Genomic DNA, 16,637 nt, shown 5'->3' with positions numbered 1-16,637 from the left:
GTCTCTCATCAGCGTATCCGCGACAAAGGGATCTAATATTTTGGATGTTGTAATGAATTTTTTTAGGAAAAAAATGATATTTTTATAAAATTAATTAAAATATATTTTATTTATTTAAAAATATAAAGTATTTTTAACTAAATTATTTCAAATAAATAAGTTAAGTGTCTTTAAATTTATATCATTTTTTCATGTTTGTTTTTATTTAATAGGGTATCGTACTTGAAGATAAATGATTGCTTAGTTTATTTATTAAAAAAATATTTTAACAAAATACATTAATTGTACTTTAAAATATTAAAAATAATTTATATTTTTTAACATCAAAATATTAAAAAAAGGCCTTATATTTTTTAAATGAGGAAGTGAATGAATTGATAAAAACATGAGAAAATTTGTCACCCAAAAAAAAAAAACAAAGACAAAGTTTTAAAGAAAATAAATGAAGGGCTCCGTCACTTTGATCCTTGCGTGTGTACGAAATTTTGAGGAAAACTTATATATATAGGCTGCCAATCATTCAACATTATTACTGTATATATTATATTGATATAATGATGTACATTTCTCAAAACCAAATAATTATTAATGCATTAGACACAAATAATTGTTCATGATTTTTAATAACTTTTTTCGACCTCATGTGTTAATAACTTGGATTCATGCAGGGGGAGAACAATAAAATGGAACAATTCTCGAGAATTATACTAATTAGGTGCTTTGAACCTTTGGAAGGTCATGAATATTCAAAAAGTAAGATAATATTAATTTGGTTAATCTTTTTTTTAATAAACAAAAATTTAAATGAGTTGAGTTATGAGAGTTCATTGGAGACAAGACATACCGTCAAGTTCAAAGAATATTTATAAAAGTATTTATAAGTTGTTTATCAACAAAATTTTATATTAACAACAAAATTTTATTTTATAACTTTGTGGGTCATGGATTAAATTTTTATCAATTAGATCAATATTTATTTATTTTGGTTAATATCTTATTATAAAAAAATAAAATTAAGGAGACGAACCAAGCCACCAAGGTAAGGCTCCCTGAATCTTCATGAATCATGCTTCATGTTAACTTTTCGGACCAATACGGATTATTCTGCTTCTTAGCGACGATTAGAGACCAAAAAGCTTGTTAATAACGAGAGAATCTCAACCAAATTGAACAGGCTAAAAGTACACTCTCATCCCATGTCATGTGATCATCAATTGGCTTTTTCACTGTTCATTATTATTGTTGTTGTTGTTGTTGTTGTTAGTGGAAGATGATTATTTATTTGATGTGTTTAGAATTTGGATGGGCGCGTGAAAAAGAATGAAGCCTTTTCCAAAAAAAGAGTAAAAGAGGAGTGCCAATCTGGTCTGCCGCTCAGTCCGCGGTTCCTAACGAATCTTGGAAAAAGCCATTTCATATTCATATCATCAGCTTCATTTTTCAAGATAATACCAAACATTTATTGAAAAATTATTTTTTCACATATATTTAGTATCCAGTAATAATAATACTAGGCATCAGTAGCATTAAATACAAATAATTTTCCTAATTTAATTTCGAGTAAAAGTGCAATTTTCTGGTAAATATAATTGAATATATGAAATTCTGAACTTTTTTCTTGATATATTTATCTCTCAACAGTTAAAAACCTTACAATATGCCACCTCGTTAATTTCAATGTAAAGTCCATCACTTTTGTAGTGTAGGTCAACATTTTCTTTCACATGCTTTGACAATTATTCAAAGTCTTTGTAATTGACGAGAGGGAGCACATTTTTTTTTTTTTTGGGGATCAACAAGAGGGAGCACATTTCAATATTTAATTTATAAGTGTCGAGGAGAAAAATAAAAAAAATTAAGGATAAAATTGTTTTTTTTAATTTGTTACTCATAATATCTTATTTTAATCACTAAACGTGGCAACTTTTATTTCTATGATTACCATTTGTAAGTGGTAAGCATAATAGACACTTTAAAGCCAATCTATTGCCGCAGATATAGCGATTATGCCATCGCATTACATGCACCTTTCTCGCCGCGTGAAGAGATAACATATAAAAAAAACTCATTTATTTTATTCTTTTACGGTATGTTTGGTTTGGGTGGAAAGGTTTTAACGAACGAAAATGAGAGTGGTTTTAATGAAAGGAAAGAGAAATGATTTGATATTATCTTATTCAATTCAAGAGAAAAGAGGGGAGGAGAGAAAAAATAATTATATATGAATAATTTTACTTTTATTTTATTAATGTTGAGATATTAAAAAAATATTTACAATTTTTAAATTTATCATGAAAAGTATATTAATTAGAGTATGAAAAATTTTATTTTCCTCTTTTCCAATCCTCCCAATTTGGAAGGGAAGGGAGGACATATTTTTAAAAATTCTCTTCTCTTTTTTTTTTATTTTTTAAATCAAACAAGAAGAGAGAGGCAAAATTCCTCCTCTTTCCTTCCCAATCAAACACTCTTGCTGATAGAGATGTAGACAATCATGTGAATAACAATATCAGACAACAATTTTTAATAACATCAGATAACAATTTTTTTAGAAGTATGAAACGTAACTATTCCCACATGATCCGCATCATCACCCAAGCCACCTTTTCATCTCTCTCCCAAGTCATCTTCTCGCGCACATGCAAACCTTGCCTCCTATTGCTCTCGAAGTCAGAATCAAACAAAGCCAACTTCATTTTTTAATTTGTTAATTATTACTGTGAAGTCTAAACAGCGAAGAGCCCACTTTTTTTCTGTCATAAACAATTCGGTTTTGCAGCGAAATTTGTCATTCTCTGCCATTCTCTATCTTCTATTCCCTGTCCTTCCAGATATCCCCTGGTCTGCTTTCTTCTTCTCTCGTTTCTGCAATGGCTACTCTGGAGGACATTGGAGTCTCTGCTCTCATCAATATTCTCAGTGCTTTTGCATTCTTGCTCGCTTTCGCTCTGCTCAGGATTCAACCCATCAATGACAGAGTCTACTTCCCCAAATGGTATATCAGTGGAGGAAGAAGCAGTCCCAGGAGCTCTCGTAATTTTGTGGGAAAATTTGTCAATCTCAATGTCTGGACTTACTTCACCTTCTTGAACTGGATGCCTCAGGCTATGAGAATGAGCGAGTCCGAGATTATCTCCCATGCTGGCCTTGACTCTGCTGTTTTTCTCAGAATTTATACTCTGGGGTTGATCTCTTTTCGCTCGTGTTTAATTTTAGAATTCTTCGATGTTACATGTGCTGTTATAGCTTTTTACACAAGTAAATATGAGTTTCATTGTGGCTGAGGTGAATTGTTGTTTAGTTGCCATGTTCATCTGCTGATCCGATGGCAAAATATCATGGGGTTGTGCTGAAATGTGAATCTTCATGTCGCTGTTTTATGCTGATGAAGCTCGCTTTGTATGCATTGGCTTAGTTTCCATCGTGTTTCTGGCATTTTTCTTTTCATCGGGAATTTGAAATGATACACTGTTGTGCAGCCACAATATTTGGAAATTATTTAGAAACAAAATTTTCCCATTTAACGCTTGAACGCTTGGTCATTGCATTGTTTTTATTCATTTTCACTCTTTTGTTGTTTCCAACTCTTCCTGAGTTCCTCACAGAAGCCTCTCTGGTTTTGTGTGTTGACTCCTGGTTTCTTCAAACTATACAGTATCCTTCTTCTGAACTGTTTCAGTGGGTTAAACCCTCCTCCTTCTGAACTTGCTCAATGACTCTACCACCTGATTATTCAGCCCTTTGTGACTATAAATACGTTGGAGACCATGATTCATGATGATCCTTAGACCTTCTTGTTTCTCCAATTTCTGTTTGCATCTAAACTACTTTACTGTCTTGTTTCTCTAATTTCCATTGAAATCAGAATTATTTTACTGTTTTGCTGCAAGAATTTTGACTAGTTTTCTCTCTGTCTTACAGCTTAAAGATTTTTATCCCAACAGCAATCGTGGCTCTCCTCATTCTTATTCCAGTCAATGTATCAAGTGGGACGTTATTTTTCCTAAGGAAAGAACTGGTTGTGAGCGATATTGATAAACTCTCAATATCAAATGTTCCCGCTAAATCTATAAGGTACTAGTATTTAAATGAAAACAAAGATTTAAAATATTCTGTTTTGAGGTTCAAGTTGGTGTTTCCTTCTCTTGACATTGACTTCGCAAGTCATTGCTAGAAGATAGAACCCTTTTAGGAAAAATCTGATTGAAGCATATCTTCAAGTGTCTAAGCATAAATGGGGTGCTATCAAAGCTGAAGGCTAAGCGTAATTATTATTGAAAATGAAGTCTCAACATTCTACTTAATCAAATGTGAAGATAATTCTCAATATGTATGATGTCCTAGTGGTACTTTGACTACTTTGCCTAGCACAGATAGGGATTTATTTTACGTACATCCCTGTGAACAAGAAATGTGAGCTTTTTTCTTCCTTTATCTCCAAGAGTTCGCCTAATCATGAACTTTTTAACCAAAATATGTAAATAAGCCTGGTAAGATGTCTTGTTATCTGAATCAAAGACACTAGCTCCTATAAGAATCTATACTTCTCCACTTTTGAAGTTGACGCAAATACTATCCTGAATTTTGCATATGAATAAAACATTCAATATTTAGTAGCGGGTAATCTACCTAATTTTCTCTTAACATGCACTTTCAATGTCTAATATTACCTGTAAATTATTTTACACTCTAATGATATATCAATTGTCTAACAGTTATGATGAATTTCAGATTTTTTGTTCACATAGGCTTGGAATACCTGTTCACAACTTGGATTTGTTTCCTGCTATATAAAGAATATGATAATGTAGCATCAATGAGATTGCAGTTCTTGGCATCACAACGCCGGAGTGTCGAGCAGTTCACTGTGAGTGGAAAGTTTTAACTCATTTTTAACAAAGGACTTAAATTAAGAATGTTACTAGCTGCCACTTTAAGGGTGTGTCTGGTTGGGGGGGAGGAAAGCCCCCTCCCCTCTCCTCATTTGGTTAGGAGGAGGGGAGCCCCTCCCCTCCCCTCCCCTCCAAAGCCTTCCCTCCAAATTGGGGGGGAGCTCCCCTCCCTCCCCTCCCCTCAAACCAAACAGACCCTAAACAGGCATCTATTGGAGTTTCTACGAGGCATATTTTTTAAGTCTTAGGATCATGTGCTTGCTGCAGGTTGTTGTCAGGAATATCCCTCATATATCTGGTCGTTCAGTATCAGATGCTGTGGATAACTTCTTTCAGAGGAATCACCCAAATCACTATATTGGTCACCAGGTAATTAATAGCTTAAATACTGGCGTGGGGAATAATTTGCGCAGAAATTGACGAATGATGAGTTGATAACTCTATAGGTGGTGTTCAAATTGATGTGTTTCAATCCAGTGGAATTTTTCCCCATTATATCCTTTTTATAAATTATAATTTACCCATTCTTTGTTCAGGCTGTCTACAATGCCAACAAATTTGCTAAATTTGTAAGGAGAAGAGATAGGCTTCAAAATTGGCTGGATTATTACCAGCTTAAGTTTGAAAGGCATCCTGACAAGAGGCCAACTGTGAAGGTGAGTCCTTGCTGTGAACTTAAAGCATTTCTTTAGGTCTGTCAATAACAATTGCTCTTCAGGACCAGCATCTGATAATGTTAATGCTTCTGAATTTTTAGACAGGATTCTTTGGGCTTTTGGGTGGAAAAGTTGATGCTATTGAGTACTACAAAAAGCTGATTAAGGATCTTGATAAAAAAGTAAGTGATGATTGTTTCTTTCTTTAGCAATTTGTTCATTCTTTATTTTTTTTCCTCCTATATACATTTTCTTTTCAAGTAGTGTCCAGTGCAATTCCTTCTGATACTTGATTTTCCCCACCTCCTTCTGTTGAGCTACCCTAATATATCTACATTCCACACTGTTGATTTGAGCAGATGACATTGGAGCGCCAGAAAATTATAAAAGATCCAAAATCTATTTTACCAGTTGCTTTTCTTTCATTTGATTCTCGTTGGGGAGCAGCAGTCTGTGCACAGACACAACAAAATAAGAATCCCACACTGTGGTTGACAAATTGGGCTCCAGAACCTCGTGATGTGCATTGGCAAAACTTGGCCATACCATTTTTCTCTTTAACCATTCGAAAATTCATAATATCCATGGCAGTGTTTGCCTTGGTATTCTTCTACATGATCCCCATTGCTTTTGTGCAATCCCTTGCAAATTTGGAGGGTCTTGAAAGAGTTGCTCCTTTTCTCAGACCAGTAATAGAATTGTAAGTCAATTTGGTCTATTTTGAAAATATGTTGGAGAAGCTCATTACGATTCCATTGGTCGATTTCTGTACTTTCTGGATTCCATCGTTAAATTTCTGAACTCTTTCCATGCACAATATTATCTGTAAATTTTGGCTGGAATCTCAATGTTATGCAGTATGTACACCAATAGAGCATCAAACTTCACTTTTATTACATCTTAGCGTAAAAGGATTATTCTTTCTGCAGCTCATATTCTCACAATTACTAAACAAGTTTCTCTAGTATACTGAGTTATTAATTAACCCATATTTCGGTATCCCTTTGCCTTCATCTCCCTTCCCCCCCGCCCCAAAAAAAAAATTAAAAAATACTGCCCCTGCTTTGTGACTAAAAACATGATGAACTGATGAGAATACTTTTTCCATGTATCTTAGCTATATCCATTTATAGGTCTTGTTGAGAAGTTTACTTCACCTTTACTTTCCTCTAGCCTCCTGATTCACAGGTAGGGTTAATAATCAGATTCTAATATTAAATTACATAGTCAACGAGGTTCAATTTAGCATTTGATTAGGTTATTGAGTTTATAAAGTTGTGCTTAATACTGATGCTAGGAATTGACTAGTTCACGCATTCTTTTGGACCGAACTTGTTGAGACATTCTGACTCTTAGGTTTTTCATCATGATTCATGATCAGGCCACAATTATCTTGCTCTTAACCTCGCGAGGTTTTGGTTGCATTTGGCAGGAAATTCATCAAGTCCTTTCTTCAAGGTTTTCTTCCTGGTCTGGCTCTCAAAATATTTCTGTATATCCTTCCGACAGTTCTGTTGATCATGTCAAAAATCGAGGGGCATATTGCATTGTCAACTCTGGAGCGGAGAGCTGCTGCAAAATATTATTATTTTATGCTTGTGAATGTGTTCTTGGGAAGCATAGTGACTGGGACTGCATTTGAGCAATTGCATGCCTTCCTTCACCAATCGCCCACAGAGTAAATCTTCTATACCATTAATTCTTTTGACTGTCTCTACTATTCCATATGTTCAAACCTTTTCCATTGGACTTTACAATTATTGAATCAGTACTTTTTTTTTGTTGGAAAATACAACTTTTAGTTGTTGAACTTTTTTTCAATTATCAGTTTTGTCTTTAAATTTTGAATTGAAATAACTAAGTTCTTATAGTTTCTTGACTTAGAACAACTTTGCCCTTGTAATTTTTTTACTTGGTACAATTTATTCCCCATAATTCCTTAACTCAACAAAATATAAGGATTGAGTTGTATTAAGTCAAAGCTCAATGACTAAATCAATAATTGAAAGAAAGTGTTGGGACTAAAAGTTATATTATCCTCCTTTTCCTTAAAAAAACTTTAGTTGCCATTCTAATCATTTTTAAATGTCAGTCTTGACCATGTAATGGAGTTCAATGTGACTAATTTGTGTGCGTCCTGGACTGATTATAGAATCCCTAGAACTATTGGAGTTTCCATTCCCATGAAGGCTACGTTTTTTATGACATACATCATGGTTGATGGCTGGGCTGGAATTGCTGGTGAGATTCTCAGATTGAAGCCATTGGTTATATATCATCTCAAGAACATGTTCTTAGTTAAAACAGAAAGAGACAGAGAGAAGGCAATGGACCCTGGGAGCGTGGACTTCAAGGAGGCGATTCCAAGTCTACAGCTATACTTCCTTCTCGGTATTGTGTATGCTGTGGTGACACCAATCCTCCTTCCTTTCATACTGGTCTTCTTTGCCCTGGCATATTTGGTATATCGCCATCAGGTCAGCTAATTTACTAGCAATCTCTCATAACAAACTTCTGTTTTTACTGAGTAATTTGGATTTACACACAAGCCAATTGTTGTTTCCTAAAAGAATTAGGATTTATGCACATAACCACTCATCTCAAAATGAAAAATAATAATTGGGTGTTTTATTTTTCAGAATATTTTGTGCGTTGAAACTGCAGAATGATGCATAAATAAGCACACTAAAACTTGTGTTTGTTAGAATCTAGTGGCTAGATGGAAATATATTCCCAATTTTTTTTAAAAAAAATAAATATTGAAGAATTTGAAATTAGAAGATTAATTGGAACTGATTGGACGTTGGAGAACATAATAGACAACCATAAGAAATGCAGTAACAATTAGATAAAAGGCCATGGCTGTTATGTCCGGAAGGAATAAGCCAGACATCAGATGTTCTCTCTGGTTATGGACATTCAATATCACTTTTTTTTTCTCCCTTCAAATGTAATTATAGAAAGGTCAACACCAGCATTTTATGGCATATTAACCGTATATAATGCTATTTGGTGCTCAACTATGCAGATAATTAATGTCTACAATCAACAATATGAAAGTGCTGCTGCATTTTGGCCACATGTTCATAGCCGTATTATAGCAAGCTTGCTAATATCTCAGCTTCTTCTGTTGGGTCTGCTGAGCACAAAAGAAGCAGCCAAATCTACACCTTTGCTTGTAATCTTACCTGTACTAACATTAGTATTCCACAAGTATTGTAAGAATCGTTTCGAGCCGGCTTTTAGGAAGTATCCGCTTGAGGTAAGACGTGGATCCTGCAAAAGGCAAATCTGCCTGAGATCTTTTGCTATAATTTTTGTTCTTGTTTTGCTTTGAAGGTGAAAAAGTTATTAGATAGATCATAGCTTGATCTACCTGTCTTTTATACATAATGATCCACCTAATAACCTTTTGGGTGGGGGGGGGGGGGAGTAAGCGTGGTCTACAAAGAATGGATAAACCTAGCAAATCAAGAAAAGACATCTATGACTTTGACACATTATTTTTCTTTTTCCAGTACTGAAAATCAATTTCTCTGGGTATTTTCAGGAAGCAATGGCAAAGGATATACTGGAGAAAACCGCAGAGCCTAACCTGAACATCAAGGCATACCTGGCCGACGCATACTTGCATCCGATCTTCCGGTCATTCGAGGTAGAGGAAGAAGAGCTTGTTCAAGTCAGAGTAGACAAACATCAAGCTCAGGGGACCGCTTCCCCATCAAGTGAGCTCAGTTCTCCTTCCCCTCAACATGCTCATCAACCCTCTCCTCCTCACTATGACTATACTGCATCACCGCCACAGGCCTATTATTATCGCCCATCTTCCCCTCCACAGTATGTTTATCACTATCAAGTTGAACCTTGAAGCTAATCAATCTGAATCTTCTACATCCGTAAAAGCGAATGCATATCATTAAAATGATGATAAGATGAGATGTTAAGCATGAAGATGGGGTCTGAGTTTTATGTACAGTCACATTCTTTTGTACTGCTTTCTCTTCAAATGCATGGGTGTAGAAGATTAAATCTGAAAGCAAACCCAGTCAATGTTGCAAAGAATCCTAACTCATCATTTCTTAGTTACTGAGAGACTTAGTTGTGTATTCCGGTTTGCATTCCTTGTGATTGCTATTATTATTATTATTATTATTATTATTATTATTATTATTTTAAATGTAAATGATATGGCTTCTCTTTACCCGTGGGATTTATTTATTTATTTATTTATTTATTTATTTTTTGCTGGGTTGAAAATTTGGCCGAAGTAAGGAAGGATGGTCTTACCTGATCAAGTCACTCAAAGAAGTGGTGTTTATTGTGTTTCTTCATGTAAAGCAATCAAGGAATGTTGATAGTAAGACTAATGTTTTCAGAGCCGGAGTAGATATTGAATTGAAAATGCCAGCAATTCAAGATTCGCATGGTCCAATCGGGTTGGACCAATGGTCGAACCGGTGAAGCAGAAATTAAATTTTTAAAAAAATTATATATGCATATAATAATCTAAATATAAGAAATGAATATGAAATTGTTATTTAATTTAAAAATAAAATCAAATATTTTAAATTTATCATGACTTAACAAACCACATGATGCAACATAACATAAAAAATTAGTCATTTTTAAAAAATTGATAAAAAATTAAAAAAGGTATTTTTTGAACAATTCTATTTTTGAAAAAATGTATTTGGTTTCTGTTCTGATTGTTTGTTCAAAGTGGTCCAACTCTTCAAATGATTTTTTCATGCTAATCAAGCTAAAATTCAGACTGGTTGACGGTTTGATCATCTAGTTTGATTCAATTTGTTAATCATTGAGTAAGACAATAGTTATTCACTTTTTTTTTAAGCTGTTTATTGGTAACTATATATTAGATATGTTAAATATATAGCCTTATTAAAAATACAGTTATTTTTTAAAAAATTATTCCTGTTAACTTGGTTCTAGAGAAATGCACATCCACCTTATCTGACCAAGCAGTCTTACAAGCAATAAGTACACTAACAAATGCGTATATTGTTTGTGCGTAAAGTTATAACAGTATTTATTAAGATATTCTTAATAATAAGTCGAAAAAATAAAAGATAGATATTCAAAAAAAATAATCGTATATTCAATTTTACAGTCTCATACGTGATATTTTTAAATTTAGAGTTAAGAGGCAATTTTAAAACAAACTAGTGTGGTGTTTATGCTTCATGCGAAATTTGATTGCATGTTTCATCAAATGGCAAGTTGACCTTCTGCTGAAGAACTCACAACATGACAAAGAAGATTTGAACTGACGTTGAAATAAGAACTTGCATTTAATACTTGTTGTGTCCATATGATTATTTTTAATAAAAAAATGACGGTAAATAATTTTTAAGAAAATATTGTGATGCACGAGGAGAGAGAAATGGGAGCCTCATGAGTGGTGGGCCCCACACCCACCCTCCTTTGTTTTTCTCTCATTTCACGCCGGCTGCTTGCCTGCAAGTGCGACAAAGGAGAAAAAATTCCGTCTGAATTATATCAAAATTTGGAGATTTCGAATTTTATGATTTTATTTTTCAACATTTAATCATTGTTATTAGAAACTAACAATTATAAGATAAATGTTATCCGAACAGGTTGCGCCCAGGTTTACTTCCATTTGTAACCGTCGAAAGTCGCTAAACGTAAAAGGAATTGTGAAATTCGTTCTCTTTTATCTGGACCTTCGAGTTCCACCTGTCCACTTTCGCGCCGTTTTCATGGCGTACTCTCTTACCACGCACCCCGCTTTTTCTATTTCTGTCCGCAGTCATGACTATCCAAAATTCTATCTCCCAACTCATTCCGGACCACTCCTGACTTCTTTTGTCTTCGTCAATGTGTTTCGATGCTCCTAAAAGCGATCCTTCACGCAAAACTCAGGCGTACCCAATAAATTTCCTGCACTCAATTTCAGGTTCCTCCTATGGCTACCCATGAATGTCTCATTAGCAGAGAAGTTTCGACAAAATCAGACGAGACTGAGAGTCAGAACACTTCCACAGTGAGCCAAACTGTACGTCCATACTCTACTCTTCGTTGTTTGATTACGTTGGCGGGGTTTAAATTTAAATTATTTTTATGTTCTTTAATCGAGTGTGTTTCAGGTGTTTGGGGTTCTGCACTTGATCACCTCCCTCAGTCTTATTCTCGCGATTGATGTTTTTTTGAAGAAATTCTTCACGGCGGCCGCTATTCAGTTCCCGAGCGCATTATTTGGGATGTTCTGTATATTTTCTGCTTTGGTGGTTCTCGATTGTACCTTGCCGTCTGCAGCTATGGCCTTGATGAAGTTCTTTGAACCGGCGTTTATGTTCATTCAAAGATGGCTCCCGTTGTTCTACGTTCCACCGTTGGTTATTTTGCCTCTTTCTATTAAAGATATTCCAGCTGCTTCTGGCATCAAGATTGGCTTTATTATAGGTAGCTGCTTACTTTTGCCTTGTACTAGTTTCTTCCATCGTGTGTAGAGTCTCACGTGAAAATCATTAGTTCAGCTACAGCCACTGTTTACTGGAAATTACTTTTGTGGCTTACATATCTATCAAGTATTATAAAAGTTTCCATTTCGTGCCTCTAGTTTTGATTGAGTCATTGTTGTCTTTCAATAATATGTAATAATGATGTTCTTTTATTTTACTTTTAAGATAAAGCGTTTTAATGATACAGTGAATTCTGTTGTGTAGACGTAGTTTCAGCTTTCAGGCTTGCTGGATGATGGATTGATGGGTAACCCAAGTGAGATCATTAGTTTAGTGATCTCCATTTCATAATCATTTTCCTCATAAATTTAAGCAAAATTTATTGTGGTCTTACTTGATTACTTGTCATCTAGCAAGTCCAAGGTGCTCAAATTACATCCATGGATCAAACACGAGCTGACAAGTTCATCATTCTTTTTTTTTTTACTATACCAGAAACAGAGCAACGAAGAAAGGACTTAATTGCATTATTTCTAAATGCTGAAGGACAACATTGACTCAATAAGGAATGGAGGGATCAAATTTCAAGATTTACAATACTAGAACTAAAAGTGTCTTATAATATTGATTTTAATAGTGTGACAACTGGTTCAGGGTTTTTTCTTATTTGAAGATCCCTTTTCTTTTAAAAACTTACATCCCCTATTTGATGTGTCTGTGTTGGACAAATTGTGTTTTCCTTTCAATTTCATGTTGGTATCTGTTTGTATCGAGCAGTTGGAGGATGGCTGGCTACACTTTGTGTTGCTGGTTTCACAGCTCTGGCTATAAGAAAAGCTGTAAAGACAGAAATGATAGATGCTGAGCCTATGCAAAAGCCATCTCCATTTTCTTCCATTGAAATGTGGGCTTGGACTGGGGTTTTCCTTATATCACTAGTTGTTGCATTTCTTAACCCAACAGCATTGGGAACTCATGCTAGAACATGCCTTCCCTTCTTGCTTGCTTCCAACGTGTCAGGCTACATGCTTGGTTCCAGGTAAATTTGTTTTTTTTTCCTCAATTAGTGCATATTAACAGCACTATTATATTTTTTTCATTTGTTTGTTTAGGGATAAATATAAAAAACAAATCCAAATGTTGTCATGTCGCATGTTATATGCATTTAGGTAAAGAACCATTATTTTTATGAATTGAAGCTGCTTTTATGGAAGTTTATCCTGTCTTAAAATGTTTCATTTCCAGGCTTCCATCAAGTGTGAGGATGGTCTTCCATCCAATTATTTGTTGTACGCTATCTGCAGATCTGACAGCATTGGCTTTTGGATATCTCTCTAAGTTAGGCTTCGAACCCGTTCTAGGTATTCTTGAAAATTAACCGTTTAATTCTCTATATCAGGAGTTGTTCTGTTGTTGGCTGCCATCTTCTTGCAGGAATGTATTTTGATTTCAGTAATACCAGTAAGAAACACTGATTTCAACAGTCGATATCTAAGCATTGGACATCAGATGCCAAATTGAACACTGAAGAGTTTGGATCTAGTTCATTAAACTTCTTGCTACTTCATCAAATATTAAACTTCTTGATATTGAGCAACGCTCAACTCTTTTGGTTTTATTTACAAGCCAAGTATACTTTTTTGCTGGGAATGGTGCAAATTGACAGAAGCTACTAGGTAATGTTCTAGGTTGGTTCAAAATTTTGTTCTATGGTTGGTTCAAAATTTTAAAAGTATGAACCTGTCCTATACGAGGGACAGACTCTAAAACACCTGATGTCATATTAAGGCCCCTTTGAAGATGCCAATGCTGTATTGTTGGACAATTTAGTCAAGATGGCATTTCTAATAGTTATATTCATAAGAGAATTGCCTTAGGTCACAGTGGAAGCCGTGTCTGGGAGAAGTTTTTGTCTTCGCAGAGCTGAGATGAGATTAGCAATCAAAACATATTTATATACAGAATCTATATCTTTATATTGTATAAATCTATAGCAAGTTGTGCTGTTATGAGCCGTGAAGAGGGCAACTTGTTATAAGGTACTCCCTGCAATGCATGGGCTATCTAGTTATAAATTACGAGGAAAGGCATTTAATATAATGAGAATGGATCTAATACTGGATGGTAAATCGAGTGACAGTTCTTCAGGTTGATTGTCTGAAATAAAAACCAAAATCAATGTCCCCTGTCTCTAGCCATATGAACAACGCGGTTCTTTTCTCCATTCAACTCTTCTCTTCAAATGTTAGTTTGATTCTTCTTTCTATGTACACAGGATATTATCTTACAAATACATCCTCTAATCCGGGAGCTGGTGACATTCTAACGTCATTTTTGGGTTCTGTTATTCTCTCTTTTGCTTTCTCTATGTTCAAACAAAGAAAGGTAACTATCCAATTTTCTCAGTAATTAAATCCAAAAAATGAAGTGAATGACTTGATATTTTCTCTTCACTGTGCTAGCTATTTTCGATTTTTGGCTGCTGGGCACAGTGTTTGATAGTGAACTATGGTGCTATCTTGAATAAATGTGAATACAAACTGTAGTTACTCGCAGCCTTTCCTTATACTCACCCATTGTGTACGTTGCCTGTCATTTAAGTAGTAATGGTATTAGTTTATTAAAAGAAGCCTGCTATAAATACAAACACGAAATCATGGCAACGCCATTAAGTATTAATTGATTTATCTGTTATTCAGCTTATAAAAAGGCATGCAGCTGAGATTTTCACCTCTGTCATAGTCTCAACAGTATTCTCATTGTACTCAACTGCTCTCGTTGGACGTCTTGCTGGGTTAGAGCCATCTTTAACAGTGTCAATACTACCCAGATGTATAACAGTTGCTTTGGCCCTTAGCATCATATCGTTTTTTGAAGGTAAATGTTGTATACTCACAGCAGCTAAATTTGAATTCTACAATACGTAGATTTATGTGCGCTTGGGTCCTATTACATAAATTTTGCCATAATTTCTTGCAGGTGCCAACTCATCTCTCACAGCAGCTGTGGTGGTTTTAACTGGTCTAGTTGGAGCCAATTTTGTGCAAGCAACACTTGATAAACTTCGTTTTCGCGATCCAATTGCTCGAGGAATTGCAACTGCATCTAGGTATCTTTTGAATTTTAGATCACCCACTTGACCAAGAAAATCTATGGCATTCATTACCATACCAACCTGTACTTCCAGTTTCTCATTAGCAGCATTAGTTGAGGTTATTAGTACTCTTACTCTGTAGGGAATTCATTTAGGAAAGATAGTGTTCATTTTATTTTCTTCTCAGTGCACTTTGGCTTATTTTCCAGTTGTTTGTTGTGTTGTTGATCGTGACAGTGCCCATGGTCTAGGAACCGCAGCATTGTCTGCCAAGGAACCTGAGGCACTCCCATTTTGTGCAATTGCTTATGCTCTGAATGGTATCTTTGGCACTACACTTTGCTCTATTCCAGCTGTCAGACACAGCTTGCTCGCAATTGTTGGCTGACACTCCGAGTTGTATGTGTCACAAGGAAGCACATGCCATTCCTTGACAGAATTTTTCATCCCTCAAAATGCCATAACATGTCCCATTGTATGTATTGACTATTGAGCCATAGTAAGAATCTCTACTTCATTTAAAAGGGTGCGTGCATGGCTTTGAGGAGCATTAGACCCGAAATTGGAGTTAAATACAATGAAAAAGCAAAATAAAAGTCAATCCACAAAAATGTATTACGTCTAGCATTTCATCCATTGTTGTGCATTTTTAATAGGAGAAATAGCACTAAAGATCCTAGAAACACACATAATTGCAATTTGGGCCTGAAAATGTTTGATATTGCACTGTAGGCTTTAAGGCTCTTATTGCAATTTTTCTTGAGATCAAAAGTATATTTTTTCCTTTTGTTTGCTTTGAATTCAAAAAACCCTTGTGAATTCATGCAAAACACAACATCTACTATGTACAAGATAATGTTCAACTAAAAGTTTATGCCTTTCTAGTATTTCAGTAGCCTAGGCTCAATAAAATGAATAGCTTAGGCAAATCATTCGCAATACAATATTCACTATGCATAAAATAATGCTTATGTATGTTCAACTCAATCTATACCTTTTCAATATCTCAGTAGCCTAAGCTCAACAAAATAGACAACTTAGGCATGTTATGCACAACATAACATCTACTATGTACAAGATAATGTTCATGTATGTTCAACTTAAAGTTCATGATGTTCTAATATTTTTGGAGCTTAGGCTAAACAAAATAGATGACTTATGTAGACTGTATGCAACACAATATCCATTATGCAAAAGATAATGGTTATGTATGTTCAACTCAAAGTCCATGCCTTTCCAGTATTAAGAAGGACGATTATATCATATATGAATAATTTCATGTTGGTATTGGTCTAGCTACTAAAATAAGTACCCACATAAAATTTGACATGATATTTCAAGTATAATATATACAAAAAGTTAGCAACTATATTTAAAACATTTAACAGTTACTTCTCTATATACAAACAAAAAATACATATTATTTTCAATTATTTGAAAAATATTATTTAGGAATGCTTCCATATACATAATTATAGTTGCCTATGTACAAAAAAAAAACAATGTGACTACTTCTCAAACTGGGTTAGGATTTTTGCATGTTTTGGGACTGTGT

The 16,637-nt window shown here is 34.7% G+C and overlaps 2 protein-coding genes across 3 annotated transcripts; both read left to right on the top strand.

Moving 5' to 3' along the window:
• Window positions 1-2,736: 2,736 nt before the first annotated feature.
• LOC129310501 (CSC1-like protein At1g32090) lies at window positions 2,737-9,654 on the top strand. Its single transcript, XM_054952361.1, has 11 exons — window positions 2,737-3,184; window positions 3,922-4,074; window positions 4,732-4,867; window positions 5,160-5,261; window positions 5,429-5,548; window positions 5,650-5,730; window positions 5,908-6,248; window positions 6,981-7,226; window positions 7,701-8,025; window positions 8,577-8,810; window positions 9,099-9,654. Exons 1-11 carry the CDS (start codon window positions 2,871-2,873, stop codon window positions 9,414-9,416), a joined length of 2,370 nt encoding a protein of 789 aa, XP_054808336.1. The 5' UTR covers window positions 2,737-2,870; the 3' UTR covers window positions 9,417-9,654.
• A 1,625-nt stretch (window positions 9,655-11,279) lies between these two features.
• Window positions 11,280-15,606, top strand: LOC129310375 (plastidal glycolate/glycerate translocator 1, chloroplastic-like). Of its 2 annotated transcripts, none has more exons than XM_054952197.1 (8): window positions 11,280-11,582; window positions 11,740-11,989; window positions 12,766-13,027; window positions 13,234-13,349; window positions 14,264-14,373; window positions 14,688-14,865; window positions 14,968-15,097; window positions 15,320-15,606. In XM_054952197.1, exons 1-8 carry the CDS (start codon window positions 11,493-11,495, stop codon window positions 15,468-15,470), a joined length of 1,287 nt encoding a protein of 428 aa, XP_054808172.1. In that variant the 5' UTR covers window positions 11,280-11,492; the 3' UTR covers window positions 15,471-15,606. The 2 variants fall into 2 exon arrangements, with proteins under 2 accessions (XP_054808172.1, XP_054808171.1); XM_054952196.1 differs by having other exon boundaries at window positions 11,283-11,582; window positions 11,674-11,989.
• Window positions 15,607-16,637: the final 1,031 nt, after the last annotated feature.

The sequence above is a fragment of the Prosopis cineraria genome, unplaced genomic scaffold (genome assembly GCF_029017545.1).
Source record: "Prosopis cineraria cultivar Desert tree isolate PC_DT_omini unplaced genomic scaffold, ASM2901754v1 PC5, whole genome shotgun sequence".
NCBI lineage: Eukaryota > Viridiplantae > Streptophyta > Magnoliopsida > Fabales > Fabaceae > Prosopis > Prosopis cineraria.
The sequence above is the reverse complement of the archived record's forward strand: the minus strand, read 5'-3'. Positions and strand labels throughout refer to the sequence as shown.